This window comes from Trachypithecus francoisi, unplaced genomic scaffold (genome assembly GCF_009764315.1).
Source record: "Trachypithecus francoisi isolate TF-2019V2 unplaced genomic scaffold, Tfra_2.0 Contig01461, whole genome shotgun sequence".
NCBI classification, from domain to species: domain Eukaryota; kingdom Metazoa; phylum Chordata; class Mammalia; order Primates; family Cercopithecidae; genus Trachypithecus; species Trachypithecus francoisi.
In genome coordinates this window covers 18,890,366-18,905,355 of record NW_022681433.1, presented here as the reverse complement: position 1 = coordinate 18,905,355, position 14,990 = coordinate 18,890,366, and the positions used below count along the sequence as shown (strand labels likewise).

Sequence of the window (14,990 nt, the reverse complement as noted above, 5' to 3'; positions counted from 1 at the left end):
TGAGAAGAGGGTAAAGGGTAGACCCCTGAACTATCAGAGGGAGGACTGGGAAGGAAGATAGAGAACAGTTCAGAGCTACTGAAGAACTAAGAGAAAGGAGCACCATGGAAAGAGGGGAGAAAATAAATTATAAAAGTAAGTGGTCCAGGCTTGAGGTTTCCACTCCTGCACATGAGAAGGTTGAAAGTCACCACTCCATCCTAACAAGCAGGAAGCTGAACAAACTGAAAACCAAGAATCTTCTTAGATTCGGCAGAGAATCAAGGCCACAGAGCAAACTGCTGCCCCCAAAACTGGAAAGACAGGTAGGCAGACATAGAGAACCACATCAGAACTTCACAGAGCAGAAACCTCCCACAGAACCTACTCCCAAGGCAAGAACGTCTAAACTATAATTGGTTATAAAAAGCAATTCACGTTTTTGTTTCCAGATAATAAAAACCAACCCAAAAATAAAGGAGAAAAAGAAACTTTACATATTAAAATTATACCCTTCTTAAGATTATAATGAACATATGACATTTATTTTTATGGAAAAGAAACACAGTAAAGCTAATAGCACAGCTTAGTTTACTAAACTATAACCTAAAAGTATTTACTGACTTATCCAATGACCATGACACTCATACGGGTTAGGCAAATAGTAACAATGGGCAAAAAGTATACTATCTTGCCCTCTGGCTCACTATGCCCACCCCCAGAGGCAAATATCTTGTGTATCTTTCCAGGCATTTTCTATGCACATTCTTACAAGTTTATGCATGTAAACTTTATGTATATATAAATTTACTTTGGCACAAACAGAATCATACCATTCACACCATCTCACAATTTCATTTAACATAAAACTATATCAATGATATGTATTTTTTACACATATATTTTTCATAAAAATATAACTTGGAATACTTTCCAGTTTGGTATATAAAGCTCTATCCTGTTTTCTTTCATGGGTGTAGTCATCCACAGCAAACACATGACAAAGCTTATTTCATGCATCTCCTACTGTGTTGTACGTGAGCAGAGAGGAGGCAAGGCCAATGAGAGCCTGAAGCATCAATGGGGAAGTATCTGACCACTGACATGGTTTGGAATTTCTCACACATAGGGATTATTAAAGGGTCCCAGACTTTTCATCAGTTTTATTATTGATTTTAATTTCTTTACAGAAAATGCATCCCATGAAGCCACACCCAGAGCTCACTTCCCTGCCTTGGTCTGCCTCTGCTCCTTTTAACTGACAGTAAGCTGCTGTTAGTTTATCTGTTAAAATGGTGCCATAGTGAAATGTCCTTGTCACACCCACACAAGCCTATCCATAAGACAAACTGAAGAAATGACATTGCTGCAAAGAGTATGAGATCTTAAATTTTTTGATAAGTATTTCCAAATTGTCCTCAAAAACAAAAAAAAGCTGTTCTAACTTACATTCCTACCTACAGTGTATGAAAACACCTAGTGCCCTCACTCTTGCCAATGTAATTCTGATATGTTTCTTTTAATGCTTCCTTTATTTTCCTTCTTTGGGTAGGTGTGCTGCATTTCCTTTTTCTTTCTAATCATTTGATATCTTAGTGATATCTATAGTCTATATTTTAGCTTCTCTGGTGGTTTCTCTATTGTTTTTTAATTTTTTGTTGTTGTTGTTGTTGTTGTTTTTGAGACAGAGTCTCACTCTATCACCCAGGCTAGGGTGCAGTGACATGATCTCAGTTCACTGCAACCTCCACCTCCCGGGTTCAAGCGATTCTGCTGCCTCCTAATTTTGATACTTTTGGTAGATACAGGCCTCTGTTGGTTTTAAAATAAACATTTTTTGGTTTAGCAATTTTAGATAATATTTACTGATTCCCCTTCTCCTGCCTTGCCCTCCTGATCCGTCTTGTTGTTATATATAGATATAGATATAATGATGCTCTTGTTCTTAATTTAGCTAGGCACCAGAGAGGAGAACAGAGATATGCCCTTCATTTTGCCACCGTTTACTGGATATCCCCAGAATGCATACAATGGAGGAATAGCTGCTATTAGTAGTAAGGAAGAGGAGAGAAATGACAAAATCCTGTGCTTTAGAAAGATTATTCTGGCAGTGGTATGTAGGTCAGTTTAAAATGTAAAGATTCACAATTGTTATAGCAAGAGAAAGTTCAGTATAGTTTGTGTATCTCTTATCCAAAATGCTTGGGATATGTTTTGGATTTTGGATTTTGGAAAATTTGCATATACATAATGAGGTGTTCTGGGGATGTGACCTATGTCTAAACATGAAATTTATGTATGTTTCATATATACCTTATACACATAGCTTGAAGGTAATTTTACAAAATATTTTGAATAATTTTGTGCATGAAACAAAATTTGAACTGTATTTTCACCACACTCTGTCACATGAGATCCACTTGTGGTATCATGTTGGCACTCAAAAAGTTTTGTATTTTGGAGCATTTCAGATTAGAAATGCTTGACCTATATTGCAAATATGTTATCCATTTTTCCCAAAATTTAATGTACAAACAGCAAACTATCACTACCAAATGATGATGATGGTGATGGTGATGATGATGATGATGATGATGGTGATGATGGTGATGGTGATGATGGTGATGGCAACTAACATTTGGTGAGTGCTGACTATGACTGTGGACTAAGCCCTTTATACGTATCTCATTTAACAGCAAAAAAAATGATCCTTTAAGGTAATATTGTCACCCCTATGTTACAATGGAGAAAACAGGTTTACAAGACAGTAAGTAACCTTCCCAAGGCTACGACAACACCTAAGTAGAAGGCCTGAGACCATCCTTTATAACTGCATGATAACAGCATGGAAGTTGAAAAAAATCATCAGGAGGGCACGTCTTTGTTTAGGCTGAGGTACTGAAGTTTTTCACAACTATCTGTTACAAGTTAAAGCAAGTACTAAAGGAAGCACAGTAATTGTATCATTCATTCTTACACACATTTCTCAAAATGCTTTCAAGAGTAAGACAGAAGAGAGAGGAGCTACTGGTCACAATGAGAATACTACATCTCTGCATTCCCTCCTATGGCAGCTTAACAGTGAACAAAGATTGAGAATGACTAATTTAGAGAAGTTAAAAGAGAAAAGAGCGTGGTGATCAAAACAGAGAGAACAGGAAGTCTGATGGTATGTGTTGAAGAAAGAATTTTAAGAAACTGGACATGGTAAGTGCAGTCAAAAATTGCAGATATTAGGATCTCAAATCCAAGCAAAAAAACCCCAAAAAGAGAAAACTGCAGACATCAGGGATGTTGAGCAGTAAAACAGATTACTGAATTTCATGACTGGCAGGTGGCTGATAACTTGGAAACGCTAGCTGGGTAGACTGACAGGCCTATAAACCAGACTGTAGCAATTAGAAAGAGGAGGCATCCAGGAGAGAGGAGGACTGGGGGAAGTTTGGCAGGAAAGAAGTGAGATAGTACCACGGTCTCTTCAACAGTCACAGAAGGGTAATTATTTGTGTTGTAAGGTAAGAGATATCTTAGCAGGTCTGCAGGCAAAGGGTTTGAAGCTAATACAAATGAAGAGATGGTGATTATGATAAAGTTAGAATAACTGATGAAGCAAGATCTATAGTGGTTTGAGATAATATTATCTTCTATTGTCTTGGTGCTTCACAAGTTGCAAAGCATTTTCATATCAAGAATCAAGAATCTCCTTATTCCTTACGTGATTCTGTGAGACAGGTAGGGCAAGAATTATTACCAGAATTATTGTTAGTTTTACTTGAGGAAACTCAGGCTCAAAAAGGTTTAAGGACAGTCTAAGGCAATCTGGAATACAAGAAAGAGCCTTTGGTTTGGAAATACTATTTCTCATTGGTTCCGTGCTTTGAGCAAGTTAGTTAGGATTTTGAAGCCTCCGTTTCCTCACCAGGAAAGTGGAAATACTTTCCAGGCTCCATTAACAATTACAGAAATGCATGCAATGAACCTGGTATGGTTCCTGGAGAAAAGCAGGCACATGGTAAAATATAGTCACTATTATTGCTGTTAGACAGAGACATTGCAAACCAGAATAGCAGAGCATTTATCGGACTTCATTCACCACCTGTCGTGGATAACCTAGGGACAAGCAGTTTCTACTCCTACTCCAGTTCCCTTCTATTCCCCAAAGCTGCCCTTACCTCTAAAAAGAAATACAACACTGTGTCAAGAAGCTGTGTAGATGCAGTAAACTTTCATTAATCACCTGCTATGTGCCTGCATGACAACTCCTCAGTGTGGAACGATGAACACACTGTGACAATAATGACCACCAATCCAAATGATCAGGGACAGAAGAGCAGTGTAAACAAGGCATTAGCTCAAAGATGAGGCTGTGGTCAGTTCCACCTGGCAGAGGGGAGAAGCTGGGAATGGGAGGAACAGAGAGAACTACAAAGAAGAGGCAGCATCTGGAGCACACCTGGAAAGAAGAGGCTCCTGGCAGACGGGGAGGGAAGAAAGAGGGTAGCAAAGGCCCAAGGGGACTCAAGCAAATGGGGCAGACAAGCTCAAGCAAGCACTAGTGCCTTAGTGCTCACTCAGCTGCCTCAGCCATCCAGAATGAGACTACATGCCCCTCCACACCCTCAGTGACTCTCACCAAATGCAAGCTACTTCTCTCCTGAAGAAGAGCCAGAGGGAGGGAGGTCCAGAAAGGGTGGAAGAGATTCAAAAAGCTATAGGGTGTTTTCTGCAGCTCCAACCCACATCTGAGGGGCCCCGAGGAGCAGCCCCACATGACCTGCCAGTCAGGAGGCCGTGACTGCTATGCTCTCAGCTCACATCTTCAACACGGAGTGAAAGAACATGCACAGAGGGCGTTTCAGTGGTCACAGGCCCCAGCATGGCCCTCCACGCCAGGCTCATCATGTGGTTCCGCCTGCCTCAGCAGAGCACTCCGAGGCTGAGGCCGGCCTGCAAACAACCGATTGCACCATCTCCATCCACAGCTTCCTTATCTGCACAGATGCTACACATAGGAACATTTTCCTCTCTCATCTAGAGACCCAAGACAGCGGGAAAGCGCCACGAGCAGCACATAGAACCTCACAGCACAGCAGAGCCACAACCAGCAGAGACAGAACTTAGGTGCATTTTGAGGATTTGGCTTCAATGCCATCCCTGTCATCACCTCAGACTCCTCTACAGTTTTACAAGAGTTTTATGACCATTTTTTGTAAAGAATTCCATGGATCTGGACCCAGAAGTAAGGGATCTCTACAACCCTCTGATTCCTCTGAAGAAAGAAAGAGGAAGAAAATTGTTCTATCCACTACAGGTACTGAATGAAGTCCAATAAACGCTCTGCTGTTCTGGATTACAATACGTTACATATGAGTTTAAAAATTTTCAGCAAAGAACCAGAACATATCACTATTAACATAATACAATGGTATAAATATAATTAGGTCTTTTGAATTAAGAACATTCGAATTTAGTAATGTATCAAAATTTTCATCTAACCTTCATCCAACACTAATTATGATTGAAATGAGCACAGAAATATCAGTCAAGAAGAGACTTTCAACTGAAGAATTCATCACTGCAAATTGAATTTTTAAAAAATCAATGGATCACTGTATTTATGAAGCACACTCTATGAGTCAGACTTCTATTTCAACCTCTGATGCACCTGGAATTAAGGTAAAGAAAGAACTTGGATATTACATCCAAATACCATGGCCTCAAACTTAGTGAAATATAAAACACAATGAAGTACACTCAGAGAATCCAGGTTGAAACAGCAAGTAAACACAGCTTCAGTCTTACCTTATTCTATTCAGTGAGTGAGAGCAAATGTGGCAGAGAACATGTGCACCAAATGGCAAATGCCCACAGAGGGCAGAATGGACAAGATGGCCTGCCAGAGGGCACGTGTGGGCAAGGAAAAAATGCACACTTGTAAAGAGCACAGCATGTGATAATACTGACAGAGAAACTATGTTTAACTTTATCGAAAGCAAATGAAACTGTGTTTTTGACATCAGGAGTGACTAAGTATAATTTTCATATTATAGCTGGGTGACATTTTTGAAATGCTGTCTTGAAAACCACAGGGGGAGCCACTGCTTTATCTGGTTAAATAGAGAAGGTAGCAGTAAAGGAACTGAATGCAACTGGAAACCTGTTTGCCCTTCAGGTAATTATATAGAACTGAAAAGACTTTTCCCCCTGTTCTATAAAGAATCCACCATTGCTAATTTGGTTCTACCTTGACTTCTGCAGCTAGTGGCAAGAAAATTGCTCCAGCCAAACTTCCTGCTAACCAGGAAATAATTATCATTAATGGTGCAGATCAGCAACACAGTTCACTGGAAACTGTGGTTAACAGAGATCAAAGCTAAAGACAGTGCAATTCCATCCTCCTCCTGGGGATGAGGAAAGTAAACCAGTAGGCCCGACTTTAAGGAGAGAAGATGACACCACACGGATGTGCCAGTAAGATGACAGAACTCTCACCATAGAGGCTGGGGCCAAATTTCACTACAGCAAGGAGACCTCGACTGCAACAGTCTCTCATTCAGCTTCCTAAGCTGTATCAAAATGTAAAATCAAACAGCCATGTCTAAAATCGAACAGTAGGAAAGACTAACCAAAAACAACGCCTACGTGCTGTACCTTGCTTTAGAGAGAACAGAATGGGAGATGTGGAAATGTCGTGAGAGAAGACCCAGGTTAGCCCTGGGACAGGGAGGAATGAAAACCTCATGAGAAGGAACAAATGGCATCAGCAGAAAGGGAAATAGACAGAGATTTTCTCCCCCAGAGCTTGTGGAAAATGATGAAGGAAAGTGGCCAGACAGCCATTTGCTTTGCCTAAGGAGTTTTTCCAATCCTCTTTGAATTACTGAGTCCAGCAACAGACCCTATACTCAGACCTCTCCCCAGGTCGCAGATGCTCCTGGCTCAGAACTGGAGAAATCACCACGCCTTTTCTGTCCTGCAGAGATGCAGCAAATGGTTCAAACTCAACTGGGAATAATAAACACAGGTATTTTGAGTCTCACTTAACAAGCTCCTAAAAGACTGACTTTTCGGCGCAATTGGCCAAGTTATGACAAATTTGGCATCCCTTCAAAATGACTGTAATGGACTGAAACACGTTGAATCAATGGAATTCCATTAGTTTATAACGACACTTTACAAAGAGAAAGCCAGATAATTCTCATTTGTCACTAGTTCAGAAAACTATTACAATAAGTCCTTATTTTGAGAATTGGCAATTAAAAAGAATGACTGACTCAGATGAGGACTATCAATGGGTGTTAAAGCCACTGGGTAAATGACTGAGGGAAAACTGGGTGTTTCCATGTTGCCAGGAACACCACACAGATCCCTTTCTAGTTGAGAGGGAAGCCCTCACCACAGACTGCAGAGATCCTGTCAGCATCCATCTACCTAGGGGACCATCTTCACATCACCCTCGGTGGGCAACTGATATTTCACGTCTTTTTTTTTCTTTTTTTTTTTTTTTTAGGAGATGGAGTCTCACTCTGTCGCTCAGGCTGGAGTACAGTGGCATGATCATAACTTGCTGCAGCCTTGAACTCCGGGATTCAAGTGATCCTCCCGCCTCAGCCTCCGAGTCACTGGGATTACAGACATGTGTCACCATGATCAGCTCTTTCATGTCTTTTGATGTGATGTGACACAAAGTGCACAACATCACCTATGGGCGTCCGTGCCAAAAACGGGAACTGTCTAACAGTGAGTTGTTACATGTAACATCCAGCTTACAGGAATGATACAAAGAGAGGAACTAGTGAAATGATGCCACAAGGAAGCAAACAGGTAAATCCAGAAAGTTAGAAATTCTGTAGGAAAAATGGCCTGGTCTCTTCAACAACTGCTGCTGATCATATGACAGAAAAGAGAGTGAGAAGAACATGACGCATAGGGAACCGCACTAAGGTAAGAGACAGGAGACAGAAAAGCCAAGAGAATGTGGAGGCTTTGTTTGAGTCCTAATTCTAACAAACTCACTGGGAAAAAAGCTGATTTGATACTACCAAGGAAATACGAATAGAGATTGGATATTAAATGATGCCAACAAATTGCTACTAAATTTTTATTAGGTAATAATGATACAGGAGTTATGTAAGAAGATGTTCATGTTTTTCAGGAGTACTTAATAAATGTATAAGACTGAGATGGCATGAGGGCTAGGATTTCCTTTAAAGTAGTCCTAAGCCAGGTAACAACACTTCTGGCAACAATGAACCACAGATGCTACAGTGGGTGGTCCGCTGAGAGGATAATGGAGCTGAAGAGTTTCTATCACCTAGTAACATTGCAGCTGTCATAATGTTAGAGTACAAGGCATTACTCACACGTTTGTAGTGATGCTGGTGTAAACAAAACGACTGTGCTGCCAGTCATACAAAAGCCTAACACATATAACGAGGTGCAGTACACAATACTTCATAAATGACTGTATTACTGATTCATGTATTTACTATACTATACTTTCTCTATCATTATTTTGGCGTACTGCTACTTATTAAAAAAAAAAAAAAAGTTAACTGTGAAACAGCCTCAGGCAGGTCCTTCAGGAGGGATTCCAGAAGAAGGCACTGTTATCACAGGGGATAGCAGCTCCATGCCTACTATTTCCCCTGTAGACCTTCTAGGAGGACAAGATGTGGAGATGGAAGACAGTGACGCTGACAATCCTGACCCTGTGTAAACCTTGGCTAATGTGTGTGTTTGTGTCTTGGTTTATAACAAAAAAGTTTTAAAAGTACAAAAAAAAATTTTAATAGAAAAAAGTTTATAGAATAAGGATAAAAAAAGAGAAAATATTGTTCAGCTATAGCTTGTGTTTCAAGCTAAATATTATTACAAAGTATCAAAAAGTTTTTAAAAACTAAAAAGTTTATAAGGTAAAAAAGGTTACAGGAAGCAAAAGTTAATGTGTTATTGAAGGAAGAACCGTATCTTTCTATAAAGTTAGTGTAGCCTAAGTGTACAGTGACCATAAAGTCAATAATGGTGTACAGTAATGTCCCAGGCCTTCACATTCACCCACCACTCACTCATACTCACCCAGAGCAACTGCCAGTCCTGCAAGCTCCATTTGTGGTAAGAGCCCTATACAGGTGTACCGTTTTTTATCTTGTATACCTATTTTCACTATACCTTTTCCATGTTTAGATGCATATATACTCATCATTGTGTTGCAGCTGCCTACAGTATTCAGTATGGTAATATTCTGTGCAGGTTTGTAGCCTAGGAGTGACAGGCTATACCAGAGAGCACAGGTGTGTGTGTAGTAGGCTATATACCCTTAGGTTTGTGTAAGTATACTCCAAGATCATACAATGACAAAACTGCCTAACGATGCTTTTTTTTTTTTTTTTTTCAAGACAAAGTCTCACTCTGTTCCTCAAGTTGGAGTGCAGTGCCATGATCTCGGCTTACTGCAACCTCCACCTCCCGGGTTCAAGCAATGCTCCTGCCTCAGCCTCCCGAGTAGCTGGGACTACAGGCATGTGCTGCTATGCCTGGCTAATTTTTGTTGTTGTTGTATTTTTAGTAGAGACAGGGTTTCACTATGTTGGCCAGGCTGGTCTTGAACTCCTGACCTCATGATCCACCCGCCTCAGCCTCTTAAAGTTGCTGGGATTACAGGCGTGAGCCACTGTGCCTGGCCCACGATGCATTTCTCAGAATGTATCCCTGTCATTAAGTGACACATGACTGTACGTTAGTAATGAGAAAAGAGAAAGGAAGGAAAGCCGCGAGGGAAGAAGGAAAAGAAGAGCAAAGAAAGAAAAGAAAATTTAAAAAAGACAAATGAAGTAAACATAGAAAAATCTTAGTAATGGTGGAATCTGTGAGATGAATATACAGAGGTTACTTATATTGCTCTACTTCTGTTTTTTTATTCATTTTTTTCTTAAACTATTTTTTCTTTGTCCTTTTTTTTTCTTTTGATTGAGCCATCCATTTCCTATTTCTGTTTATTTTGAAAGTTTTCATAATAAATTTTTTAAAACCACCAAGATCACTAATCCTGTACTAACAAAGCACACGATCTCTCACATCCAAAACAAAGTCCTTCTGTGAGAGCCCATTTTCTGAATAGTTTAAAACACAAAACATCCCTATTTCATTATATGAATGCTCTTGAGATTTTAAGAATATATCTTAGCAAGGAATAGACAATACTGAATTCCCATTCCCAATGATATCTTAATTTAAAAATAGCACAAAAATTGTCAGGGTGTGGTGGCTCATGCCTGTAACCCCAGCACTTTGGGAGGCTGAGGCAGGTGGATCACTTGAGGAGAGGAGTTTGAGATCAGCTTTGTCAAAATGGTGAATCCCTGTTTCTACTAAAAATACAAAAATTAGCTGGGTGTGGTGGTGCATGTCTGTAATCCCAGCTACTTGGGAGGCTGAGTCAGGAGAATCACTTGAACCCAGGAGGCAGAGGTTTCAGTGAGCCGAGATCACGTCACTGCACTCCAGCCTGAGCAACGGAGGAAGATTCTGTCTCAAAAACAAAAAACAATAAAGAAACAAAAATAGCACCAAAATAAATGAAATACTGAAACTCATTCGTTACAGAAAAGAAATAGTGTCTCCAAAGCATCAAAAACAAAACCCAAACCCTGGAAGCATACATTAAACAACTGAAAAGTGATGACTTCTGGGGCAGAGGCAGAGATGAGTATTCTCAATTAATACTTCTTAACATTGATGATTTTATGAGCCATGTGAATGTATTGCCTAATCAAAAATAAAATTTAATTTCAAATAAAATAATTTAGCACACACTTTTCGTATTTGAAAGAAATAATGTTACCCTTCCATGAAGAATCTTACACTAAAGCTTTAAAAAGGAAAATGAGCTGCTCTTTAAGACTTGCTGACAGTCATGTATACCACGACGGTATTTTCCAGGATGAACCTTGGGCACTTTTAAAACATGTTAATTTCTCCTCCTACTTCTAAACAGGTTCTTACTTTTCTTTAGACAAGCATTAAAAACTTGAAGTAAATCTGGAGTATTTAACATAAAAGCAAAAGACTCCCTGAGGTTAATTTGAAAAAAAGCTCAAATCAAGGAAAGCCCCTTCTATTTTCCATTTTGTGTCAAGCCACACATTTAAGTCTTTACTTGAAAGGTGATGAATTTAACAAGGATTTAGAAATCTTCACTTCGTTCCACTCTTCTAACTCAAACCCAACATGACATTTTTCCTTTCTTTTCTCATCCATTACCTGTGCGGCAGCCTCCTCTTGGCAATCAAGATTACTGAAGCCTCAAACCAAAACTCTATCATTTGCCAGTTAAGCTACTTAAAAGAGATTTTTAAAACCTGATTCTTATAACCTCTTCTGATGCATTTCTGCATCCCGTTTCCTGGTTCTTTTACTGAGTTAATACCCAAATAAATAAATTAGTATTAAAACTTTAAGATAAGCGAAAGCCCCACATGGATATCTGGCAGACTACACTGTGTTCCCAGCATACCTGGTGATTTTATGGACTTAGCAAGCAGGTGGAAGACTCCATCAACCAGTGAGCACTGTAAACATGTCATGCAAAAACATGGCATTCTCCTTCTAAAAAAACTCATCACTGGATTGCTTTTCACGGTTACTGGTCTAGATACAAGCTTGATTAGGGGCTGTGAATTAATATGTATTTACTGAAAGTCCAGAGTGTTTGTTCTTGCAGAACTTTAAATATGGTTGACAAGACACATTTAACGTCCAGAAGAACATATTAGCAGGTCAACTTTGCAGCACAAAGGCTGTGAGCACAGCGGAGCCAGGAGCTACACGAGGCGTGTGCAGACTCAGCGGCTTCATGCACCCCCGGCAACATGTCACAGGCGTGTAAGAGAAACCAGGGAGGCAACGGGAACCCACTGCTCCCCCAACAGAGGTTCTGCCTCTGAGACAGAAAGGGGTTTGCCTGGGATAAACTGTGGAGGAAGAGCAGGGGTGGAAGAAAAATCAGAACAAATAAATGTGAGTAGAGATGTTTCTCTCTGTAAAACAAAAGTAGGTTGTGATCAGATCCTATAGTGCACCCAGAGCCAGGCTTGTGGGCTGTAGGCAGCTGTATTTACACCCACTGTTATTTAGATGCAAATTAAGGGGTGGGTTAATGCAAATTGGGAGATCATTCAGAACTTTCTAGGAAGGGGGTGCTAACTTCTGGGTCATTGGCCATGGCACTTGTAAACTGTCATGGCGCTGGTGGGTGTGTCTTATGCTAATAAGCAGTGAGGGCAGCCAGAAATCCCTTTCCTTGCCATCTGCTGGTGTGGGCTGATTTCTTTACTTCATCCTGTCTGCACCAGATTCTGTTTTGGTCAGGAGGTTGTGACCAGAAAACAAGTCCTGCTGATCTCCTACCTTGGAACCACCATTTGGGCATGCTATATTTACAGAGTATAGTTAAATGAAAAAACGATCACATTTAAGGCTAAGGCATTACTGAAAATAATCAGGTATCGGGGACATATGAAAGGAATACCAGATAAAAATGAGAGTAGCAAAAATTAGAATATTTAACATTAAATTAGAATATTAAATATTTTAAATACTTAGAATTAAAATTAGAATTCTAAAAATTAGAATATTAAATATTAAATATATTTAATTTACATTACTGTCCAATGTCAAAAATCAAATGCTTTACAGAAACATGGAAAGTACAAATAAATTTTACTACTGATTTATGCTACATTGTTAACAGGTGAAACAGCCAAGCCAAATCTTTGACAGAATTTTAAAAGAGAAATTTTATTTTTTAATGCAACTACAAGGAGCAGGGTTTCAAGTTCTGCAACCAGAAAACAATTTTGTGAAACAATATCTTACATTAAACCATAATATATTCTAAACCCTTGTTGTTTACCATAAACTAACTATTATAGATTTTGAATAACAGTTTATCTGTTTTCACTAAAAAGAAGACTGATGCTGAATTTGAGATACATTTTTTAAAAATAGTAGCTAACGGCCGGGCGCGGTGGCTCAAGCCTGTAATCCCAGCACTTTGGGAGGCCGAGACGGGCGGATCACGAGGTCAGGAGATCGAGACCATCCTGACTAACACGGTGAAACTCCGTCTCTACTAAAAATACAAAAAACTAGCTGGGCGAGGTGGCGGGCGCCTGTAGTCCCAGCTACTCCGGAGGCTGAGGCAGAAGAATGGCATAAACCCAGGAGGCGGAGCTTGCAGTGAGCTGAGATCTGGCCACTGCACTCTAGCCCGGGCAACAGAGCAAGACTCTGTCTCAAAAAAAAAAAAAAAAAAATAGTAGCTAACTAACCTGGGCAACACAGCAAGAATCTATATCTCTGCAAAAAAATTTAAAAATCGGCTGGGTATGGTGCTAAGCACTGGTAGTGCCACCTACTTGAGAGGATGAGGCAGGAGGGCTGCTGGAACTTAGGAGGTTGAGGCTACAGTGAGCCATGATTGTGCCACTATACTTTGGCCTGGGCAACAAAGTGAGACCCTGTCCCTAAAAAGAGTTGTTTAATGAAAAATAAAAATAAAAAATAGTATCTGACCAAATATTCTTAAGTAAAGATTAGGAGACAATTATGTCTTGTAAGTAAAAATGGTTTTGGCAACGGTGATGGATGCAGCCCAAAGAGAGGAAAATAAATGAAAATTAAGCAAGTAAATGCTTCAATACACTCATTGATCTTAGGCTACCTCATCCTGCTGGTATAGAAAAGAACAGAGAAAGTTATTGTTTTCTATTTTTATGACAAATGCCAAAATAAATAATCAAGCAATTACTTCTTAGTTTGGACAAGTACCTACTATGCTTTACTTGATGCTTCAATAATGCATAGTCATAAAAATATTTTAAAGCTTAATACCAAATAAATAAACACATTATCACAGTGCATGCTGGTATGCTTTCATGAAGAAAAAACCAAAAAACTTACATTTTCTTCTATTACCTAAATCAATCTTAACTCTGCTACTTAAACAGTGTATCTCAAAAATTAATTACAAGAGAAAAATGTTAACAAGTTATTAAAGGGTAAGATTCTGAGCTTTTTCTTTAAAATTCCTATTGGGCATATAAAGTGACTTGAGCTATAAACATTTGAAAATGTGTTCACTGTGAAAACAGCTCTATTTCTTGGGTTTGTAAATAAATATAAAAATTACAGAAACAGTGTGTATGCAGGGACAGGAGGACATACCTCCTTTTCTCCAATGTAATGAACACAGGAGGATACAGAAGCTAGAGGAGTACTTCTGTCAGCTTAAGTTCCTGACATCTTTATTTCATTTAAATCCTTCCAGATGGACCAATAATGTGTTAACAATATATGTGTCCAGATAAAAATGAGGAAACATAAGGAAATCACGCAGCACCACGCCACGCACCGCTTTGTTCCTTTACTGGCTCAGTAAACACATGCTGAGCCCCTCCTCTGGGCCAGCAACGGGACACAACAAGGATTCCAGCCGTGCTCACAGCCTAGGAAGAGAACCAGAGAGCTACACAAGGGCGGGACTGGAGAGGGACCAGATTCTAGAGTTTTAAACAAGGAAGTGATACAAGCAGCTGAAGAATACGTGAGTGAAGCAGACCACGCCAGCAGAAGGATGGTGTCAGGGGAAGGATGTGTACTGTGGGTGACTCAGTGGATGACAGTAGCTGCCGAATAAACATCACTTTCCTTTTTCCTTTTCCTCTATGGGTATTTCTTGAAAAACTTACCTTTCTGCACGAATCACACCACTGTAGTAGGGGGGGTCCCAAGGCATTACTTCCTACAATGGAATAATTCACTGTTAAGGAAAGCTACTGACTCTTCCTCCGTTTTTATCAGCAACGTGGCCAGTTTATAGAATGTAAACCAGCTACTGTTCATGTAAATCAGAGCAATTTTATAGAATCCCTTAAAAAATGGACAGCTTGGCAGAAAATACCTGGCTCCTTATTTTGACTTCCCTGTAATCAAAGGATAGCAAGGTATAA

The 14,990-nt window shown here is 39.7% G+C and overlaps 1 protein-coding gene across 4 annotated transcripts in view; it reads right to left on the bottom strand.

Annotated features, from left to right (window-relative positions):
* The window catches only part of MIPEP (mitochondrial intermediate peptidase), a 210,635-nt gene that overhangs the window by 164,750 nt on the left and 30,895 nt on the right, over positions 1-14,990 (bottom strand). For all 4 annotated transcript variants that reach the window (XM_033237239.1, XM_033237225.1, XM_033237232.1 and 1 more), the window contains exon 10: positions 14,730-14,782. In XM_033237239.1, coding sequence (XP_033093130.1) covers positions 14,730-14,782 — 53 coding nt within the window. The remainder of the gene's footprint in view (positions 1-14,729; positions 14,783-14,990) is intronic.